This window comes from Camellia sinensis, chromosome 8 (genome assembly GCF_055761805.1).
Source record: "Camellia sinensis isolate YWXY chromosome 8, ASM5576180v1, whole genome shotgun sequence".
In the NCBI taxonomy this organism is placed as follows: Eukaryota; Viridiplantae; Streptophyta; class Magnoliopsida; order Ericales; family Theaceae; genus Camellia; species Camellia sinensis.
Window position 1 is genome coordinate 151,860,827 of NC_138968.1, and position 8,909 is coordinate 151,869,735.

Sequence of the window (8,909 nt, forward strand, 5' to 3'; positions counted from 1 at the left end):
TTCTATTAACTAAATAGTATCATGTCTGATTGAAGAAATAAAAATTCATGTCCACCTATGCATTTTAGAAATACACAAAGCAGCAAATTAAGCTAATACTCCAGAAAACAACATTAACTGCCTTTCAATATTCTGTGGAGTACAGTTAGGAAATTCGAGGGCAGCTCATTATTAAAACATGTAATGTAAGGTACACATCAGATTATCAATATGCTCTATAGAAAGTAGAAAAGAGCTGTTTTTACTCACAAGCCACAACAATGTAACTGATGTCCGAAAATCCATACCCATCATATCCAGAAGTCATTGACATAAATTGGCCAAAAAGAAAAAACTATCTTCAAACGAAGATGTCTGATCAAAGGAGATTGGAAAACCAAGCAAACACATTATTGAGAGAAAGCTTCCGTGACAGTGACTTTAAAATCCCAATACTAATGTGATGCTTCCACCAATTTCTGCAAATAGATGAGAATGAGTCAGTAGAAGCTAAACTTTATGATGATTGCAGTATGTTTTTCCTACAAGGTAATTGGACATTAGCCATGAAAGTGGGTGAACAAATAGGTTGCTAAACTTAATAGGACAACCCCAAAACATCTAGCTGGCTCATTTTTTACCACTTTTCACCAGATAAAATTATTCATCAATTTTGTCAGCTCTCTGTTAGATGATCAAGCGTCCAGAGGGTCCAATCCAATCAAACCATAATGAGATTGCTATAATTGAACCCCAAAGTGAAGCATAAATGCCAAAGCAAGCATTACCAAGTCACAAGCACATTATTACAGATACAGAGGGAAGACTGTGACTAAAGACCATGACTACATTTCCCCTGATCAAGAGAGATATTTTGTTCGAAAAACCATTATAATCAATAATTACAAAGCATCCAATTAGACGCTTCCCCAATATTTCAGAAGGAAAAATTCCAACAATTGAAAAGCTAGGTAAAATCAGTGTCATGTATACATTCACAACAGTCTAGTTGCAAGAAACTGCGCCAAAAAAAGGTGCGAGTACATGTTTGTGTAATCTGTACGGATGGCCGGGTATCATCCCAACTAAACAAATCATGCAATTAACTGCATTTAGTTCTAAATGGGAGATTTAGCCAAGTAGAATGGTGCTATAGCAATCAGGCTGTAGACCAGCAGCTTGTGTTGTCTAAAGCACTTTAGCTGAACACGTGGCAGATTTACAGTTGTGTTGATCTAACCTATGAAATTTATAAACTACAAGCCATTTGAATGGGTATTTTGGAACAACCGGATACTTACACTTGATAAAGAATCATTACAACAGTCTAATTCATATGAGCATCACCTTGGAAAACGTTTTTTTAGGAGAGAATCATTAACGGTGGTTTTCTAACTTAACCCTTTGCAATAACCACCAAGTGAAATATGAAACTTGCTAGAAAAAAAAAGGTAAACCAAGTGGCCTCTTTACGATATGGTGCACATGCATCCTAAATAAAATGAGTCATTCCAACTTCTGATTTGGTATGCCATGAGCTGAATGCAAAATCAGGTTATTTTTCCACAGTTCTTAATCATATTTTTTATTCAAAGAAGTGTTGAAGCTTCAATGTGGAAACCCCACTGATGGATTAACCTCACTTATACGACTGATAAATATCCGTTGTTTATGTGGAATAGTATGGAAGGAGAAAAGAGGTACAGAGTGGAGACCCCACTAGACTACATAATTTCTGTGAAAAAATGGACTAGTGCCACAGTCCCAGATTCCTGTGTGGACAATTTTGAGAGTTCGTTTGTAGCAAGTTGTGGTTGTGTTCATAATACAGACAAACAAGAAAAAAAAATTAACTTATCTTCTATACTGTAAAGAATTTTGGAATAATTTTGATAAACTTTCTTGATTCACATTGGCATATAGTCCTAGTTTCTCTTAAAGTGGATGCTTTGTCTACCTTAAAAGAAAAGACACGAAGAAAATCAATTAATCAATCTCTACAATAACAAATTAATATAGGTCTTCTTGTTATGTTTCCAAGAATTACAGGAGCCTATACTTTCCAGATATTTTAACATACCTATTGCATTTCTAAAATGTTCATGCTGAGCTGAGGGAAACAGCACATCACAACAAATGCTAATTCTTTTCTTCACACAGAAAATTGGAAAATCCTGCGAGTCTCTATGTAATTCATGACCTATTGACTTCCACTTGAGTAAAAGCATTTCTAAATGGCTTGCCACAAATTCAAGAAAACATCCGTCATCAATTTTATTAAGTAGAGTCATTGAGCATTGCTTTATACAACAGGGGTTTTAATGAAGGTTGACAGAGGGAACATTGAAGAACAACGCAAAAAATCCCTCATCCTTAACAATATGACGTTTACACACATGATCCCTGAATTAGTTTTTTTTTTCTTCTCTGTTTCTTAAAAAAAAGAAAAAAAGAAAAGAAAAGCATATGACTCATGATTTCAAGAATGCAAAAAAAAATACCTCTTCCTCGTCTTTCTTGCCCCCGGAGAACAACTTATATCCCCCAAAGAAAAGCAAACCCCAGCCAGATAAAGAGACAATCACAAACTGCAAAAGGTGAGCTCAATCATGAACAAAGTTTCAGAAATGTGTTGCCATTAACATCAGGAAACCACAAAAAACATCATGTCCATGATGCTTAAAAGATAAGAAACTTAAATAACCAACCAACAAGCTTGGTGAACAAAGAATGTAGGAGAAGTAACAGGTGACAATACTTTCATAGTCATTCATATTACTCACAGCAGTACAAATTGGAGGCAAAGCTCATAGTTTAAAAAAAGATTAGAAATTAAAAACCTTCAGCAAAAACATTTAGCTACTGAAGGATCATATTACCAAATATTTAATGGTATGGTAGCATGTTCAAATGCACCAAAACAAAGTCCACACCAAACCTAATTTGTGATTCTCCAAAGAGGAAATCTAACAACTTTAAATTATCAGCTCAACTTAAGAAGCCTTTCATCCGCAAACCGAAATACACTTAGTCACACAAATCCTGTTCGCTGCATTAAAAGCTATATGTCACATACCGACTCTTTGGTAATGCGAGTTCTACACCAAGCACCTTGCAAGCGCATTAGTTTGTGAGCGACAAAGCAGGCAAGGTAGATCTCTATCGCATCACCTAGGTTGGTCATTGGGCATAATGCACGGGGTACGCAGTACGACTCGTGGAGCTAGCTTATCAGGAGGATGACAAATACCCAGTCCGTAACATATATCTCTCATTAGTTGTAGAGCATTATGTCTTTCTCCATTTTTTAAAGAATATTTCATCAACTGTCAAAAAAATCTAACATATACAAGCTATGAAATTAAAGAAATTATATGCATAATTGCATTTGTGCTCTTCCTCATTGCCTCAACCCACATCCTCCCTATCCCCTCACATCATTAAAATATCTTCAAGGAAAACAAATCAGTCCTCTTATATGCCATCACTGACCTATATAGAATACAATCAAATCATCACAAGACATTGTCTCTTCTCGCTCTCAATGCCACGATGCCACCTCTATCACCTCACACGTGCACCTATGAAGCATGGGCATTTCAAAAAACATGCCATACCCATACTGGGTACTTACAAGCATATGGTACCTCAGATGGTACTTTTGCATACGTACAGGGTACACGAAACAAGTACCCAAGTTTTTTCTTCTTAATTTTTGGCGTACCCAAACGTATCTAGTATATACCCAAGTCGTACCGTATCTCGGTTGAAATAATATTTTATTCTACTACAGAGATAAACTTCTTTCACTAGACTTTTTTTTATTTTTTGTTTTATGCTCAGTATGATTTTAAAATTAAACTATGGTTTGTAAGTTATTTAATATATTGATATTTAATTTTAATTTATACCTTTACTTTTGGCATTAAATGTTAATTATAGGTTGGACCTTAACAAATTAAACTATTTAATTAATTTTTGCATTACTCTAAATTAAAAATAAATATTTTTTTACAAGCATACCAAGCCGTATCCATACCCGTATCCTATTTTTTTTGAATTTTTCCATATCGACGTACCCATATCATACCAGTGCTAGTACTCGTATCCGTACTTCATAAACGTGCACATATTTGACACTTCTTACATAGACATATTTTTAATTCTAGCCCAATATCTCACATCCATATTCATAATCAGGTCTTTCAGTGACCACCTACCATTCTGAACCATGTATCATGACTAGTCTTACGCTATTTTAATGATATTACTATTAATTTGATATATACTTGGTGATCCCACAGCACTCCAAAAGCATTTTTTACTCCATCGTGTTCTAAATATGTGCATATAATATTCCTTTCACTGCATAAGAGCATCTCCAATGCTTACTTCTTCTTTTTTCCCATCAAATTTGAATAAAAATTTGGGTTAAAAGCTTCATCTAGTACCAAGCGTTTCAACGCTAAATTTTCAATTTTCATAAACAACCGGTCAATCAGGAGGACAACCAGGCAGTTGACCAGCCAAGCGTAAATTTTCTTCAAATTTTTCCCAATTCAGTCGTCCACCCAGTTGACCGACTGATCATCTATGCGATTGTCCAGTCACTTGCGAGATTTGATGAAAGGTTAGACACTCCCTTGATTTGATGAAAAAAGTAGAACTCCCTTCATTTGATACCAATTTGGTGAAACTTTTTTTACCAAATTTTCATCAAATTTAAATTTAAAGAAAGATTTGAGCCTAGGTTGGAGATGGTCTAAGGATGGTGAATTCGATATTGAAGGCACCTGCTATCCATCAAGTTCGATCATACCTAAAATTCTATTCCAAGGGCACATACGCATGTAAAGATGAAATTTTTATGTATTCATTTGCAAATTGTGCTTTTCTAAAGCCATTAAATCTTGGATGAATGACATGAAGCAGAGAGATATGAATGATTTCTGCACAAGTACAATTAGCTCCACAACCTAGTATTTTAACAGGCTTAAAAAGGTTTTAAAAAGCGGTCGCAACCGTTACGTAACGTTGTTACGTAATGGTTGTGGTGGTTACCACCACATGTTACGGCCGCTTTTGCAATGTGATTGAGATTCACAGGTGTGTCGGTCGTAACGGTGCCGTAATAGTCGTAACGGTCTGTTACACACCATTACGTAACGGTTCCGAACTGCTTCTTTCGAATAAACACACAAAAAAAGAAGAAGCTGAAAGTGGGGGAAGATGGATAGAGAGAAGAGGGAAGATAAAAAAAAAAAAAGATGGAGGAGCAAGAGATAGAGAGAGAGAGAAGAGGGAAGATGAAGAATATGTTATTGATTTGTTGAAATTGTAAGACCTATGCTATTCTATTCAGCTGCTATCACTCAACCATTTTGTTTGTGTGTATTTATCTATATATTGTTTGAAAATAATAATAATAATAATAATAATAATAATAATAATAATAATAAGTGTGGTCATTATCTATTTGGCTTTGTTAAAATATATATATATATATATATATTTAGGCTCTTATTTATTCTCTTACTTTTGTCATTGTTTATCTTATATATAATAGTTAATGATTGATTTTTTTGTATTATATAAAGTCATTAATTATTAAAATAAAATGTAAAAAACTCAATTTATAGTGATTTAAAAATATGAAATATATTGAATCATACTTAAAAATTTACAAAAATTGATCAATATTTATTTTAAACCCAATAAATATGATCATGGAAAAAAAATATGCGTATCTATAAATTTTTTTCAAATTGTGCGAAAAATAAAAAAATTCATAGTTCCGGTTACCGCAACCGTTACGCTACGGTCTTTACACACTGCAACTGCAACGGCGCCACCGCCACCATTACAGCGACCGCAACCACTTTTCAGAACCTTGGGCTTAATAAAGCAAAGAATGGAATCTCAAGTAAAACATTAGAACCATCAATCAGAGAGAATACCAAATTAGCATATATTAAAATCAGAGGATAGTCATTTGACATGAGATAATGTTCAGACAAAATCGACTCCAAAAGATGAGAATTTGTCGTTCAAAATGAATAAAATGAAAGTTTTAAATTTTAAACAGCAGTAAAGGCTTACATGCTCTTCCTTCCATTTAGATGGACTCATTGGATCTTGCCAGAAATTAACCCTTGGAGGTCCATGGTGATCTAAGATGAATCAATTAAACACATTAGCATTTTGACTTACCAAAACAAAACAAAAAGTTATGAAAATCCTATCTAAGATTAAGTAGATTAACAATATTATCAATTAATATCAATTGAAAAAATTTATTAGAAAAACTTAATTTTGCATTGAAAAAAATGAAACTTGAATATAAAAACTAAAAAAATATATATTACAATTTTTTTTTTTTAAAAAAATGTATTTTTTAAATATAAAAAAAGTAAAAATAGCCGAGGCAATCTTCAGTTTGACTTGTGCAATACAAAATGTATAAATGAATCATAATTTCCAGTCAAATAAACATATATGCATATATAAATACACATATACAAACATATATATATATATATATATTTATGTGTATGTAATTGTAGATAATCACAAGATCCAAATGTTGCATCAAGATTCAGAGAGGAAGGAGGGAGGAGATTTTTACCAGCGGCGCCAGCAAGGCCGCGGCGCTGGACAAGGGTCGCGGCTTGAGCTGATGAAGTCGGAGAGGAGAGCCGAGAAACGATTGCGGCTTGACGAGCCGCCTTCGACGCCCAGGAGGAAGCCATAGCTCAGAGCTCGTCGATGGTCGTCTGGGGACTGAGATCGGAAACTCCACGAATTCGAGACGGAGAGGATGGAAATGGTTGGAGACGAGGGCATATGCGCATACCAAATTCACTTAAGAGTAAGGGACGGTGTCGTTTCGGGCCAAGGCACTTCTGTGACCTGTTTGGAGAACCTACAATTTACAAATTTTGCATCCCATACCATCTAAATAATAAATAAATAAAAAAACATAAAAAATTACAATTTTACCTTGTAATTAAATTGTAATTTTATCCGCATCACTAACTTTTCAAGTATTATGCTTTTGGTTCACCAGAATAAGTCAGAATTAGGGGTGAGCAGCGGATATACCGATCCGCCAAAACCGACCGAACCGAACCGATCCGCCGCATTTTGGACGGATGCGTGATGATGAGCGGACGGTTGCGGATTGATTTTCTCCAATCCGCCAATTTGGCGGACGGATGGCGGATTTGAGATTTTTTGGCCGCAACCGAACCGCCAAACCGCCAAATCGCGAGCACCTGTAGTAATTTATAAGACTTTGTATTTTCAATTTGTTTAAATATTATGTTTGTGTTTTCAATTGAAAAAGAGTTTAAATATTCTGTTGAAAAAAAGTTTTCAACTTGAATATATTTTTGAATTGAAAAAAATAAACATATTATTCATCTATATTTTTTAGTTTTTAAATCTAACTCTAAAAATAATAAATAAAAAATATGATATATGCTGGTTGGTTTTTGTTTTCAAAAACATATGTATATGTAACAATATAGAGACATTCAATCTCTACTACTGCTCTGTTTATGGTTTTGGTGGTTTGAATTGTTATTATATTTTAAGAATCACAGATTGTAATACTTTATAGGGATGAATCATGCTGTAATTGTAATATGTGGATGAAGCATACCGTGATCGTGATATTCTAAAGTTTCAAACTTTCTTTCTTTGGATAAGGCATACAGTGATTGTAATACTTTTTTAAGTCATTGACAGTAATACTTTTTTTTTTCTTTTTTTTTTTAAGGAAGTGCACAAGTTGAATTATGTTGAAAATTTATAAAATTTTAAACCGCCAAACCGATTCGCATCCATCCGCCAAACCGCCAATCCGCTCAATCCACATCCGCCGGATTGGCGGACGGATGCGGATTGATTTTGTTCAATCCGCCAATCTGGCGGACGGATGGCGGATTGGAGGTTTCGTGGCCGCAACCGACCCGCGCCCACCCCTAGTCAGAATCAAGTAGAATGATTATTTCTTAGAGTCTCGTATAAAATGGCTATTCTTTTAAAATGATAAATAATAAAACATAAAATAATATATTTTATTTTTATTTTTTTAATCAATGAAACATAAAAATAAATATTTTCAAAGAATGATAATTTCATTTCCTTTCATTCAGCAAACCACACTACCTTAATTCTATTCTCACCTCCCACCACTACCAACTCTAGCCCTACTCGTCCCTCCCCAATTTCGGCCATCACTCCCAACTGCTACCCATCCCGACTATATATTTTTTAACAATTAACGGAGGTTATTTTACTCCATATCTTTTAATTCACACATTTTGACACTTTCAATAATAAAAGTCATATAAAATTTTCATTTAAAAAAAAAGTATAAGCCTGTGTTTGGCAAGTAGGTTTGCAGGTTTTTTTGACTATTTTAGCCACAAAAAACAAAATAGGCTATTTTAGCCATAACAAACAAAACATCACATCCAACCCATAATCATTACATTCTTCTCTCACAAAAAAATTCAAAAAAGCCAAAAAGCCAAAAAGCCCTTCCAAAACCAAGCTTTTAAGCCCAGGCTAAAATAGCCAAAAAAGCCAAAAAGCCAAAAAGCCAACCCACTTCCCAAACGGAGGCTAAGTAATATATTTTTATAGTTGAAAATATTACAAAAAAATAAATTTGTAGATGAAAGGGTTAATTAAACATTTATTTAACTTGAAAACAATAAAGATTAGGGTAATACTACGCATCATGAAATAAATATCATGAAAAACTTTATAAAACTAATCCAATGATGAATGCATAACATACAATAAAACACTACAAACACTATAATCTAATCCAATGATGGAGAATCTTCATGAAAACTTTTCATGACATTGTTTTCATGATACCTAGCATTATTGTAAAGATTAATAATAAATGGGAAGAA

General features: G+C 33.9%; 1 protein-coding gene across 1 annotated transcript; it reads right to left on the bottom strand.

Moving 5' to 3' along the window:
• Positions 1 to 145: 145 nt before the first annotated feature.
• LOC114314278 (uncharacterized) lies at positions 146 to 6,933 on the bottom strand. The gene is made up of 4 exons (XM_028260753.2): positions 6,605 to 6,933; positions 6,079 to 6,149; positions 2,481 to 2,567; positions 146 to 458 (listed from the first exon to the last, which is right to left on the bottom strand). Exons 1-4 carry the CDS (start codon positions 6,726 to 6,728, stop codon positions 435 to 437), a joined length of 306 nt encoding a protein of 101 aa, XP_028116554.2. The 5' UTR covers positions 6,729 to 6,933; the 3' UTR covers positions 146 to 434.
• Between the last annotated feature and the right edge of the window lie 1,976 nt (positions 6,934 to 8,909).

Coding starts and splice junctions, on each gene's coding strand:
- LOC114314278 (XM_028260753.2), bottom strand. CDS start 6,728: ATGGCTTCCTCCTGGGCGTCGAAGGCGGCTCGTCAAGCCGCAATCGTT. Junction 6,150..6,604: donor CGGCCTTGCTGGCGCCGCTG/GTAAAAATCTCC, acceptor GATTCATCTTAG/ATCACCATGGACCTCCAAGG. Junction 459..2,480: donor GCAAGAAAGACGAGGAAGAG/GTATTTTTTTTT, acceptor ATCTATTTGCAG/AAATTGGTGGAAGCATCACA.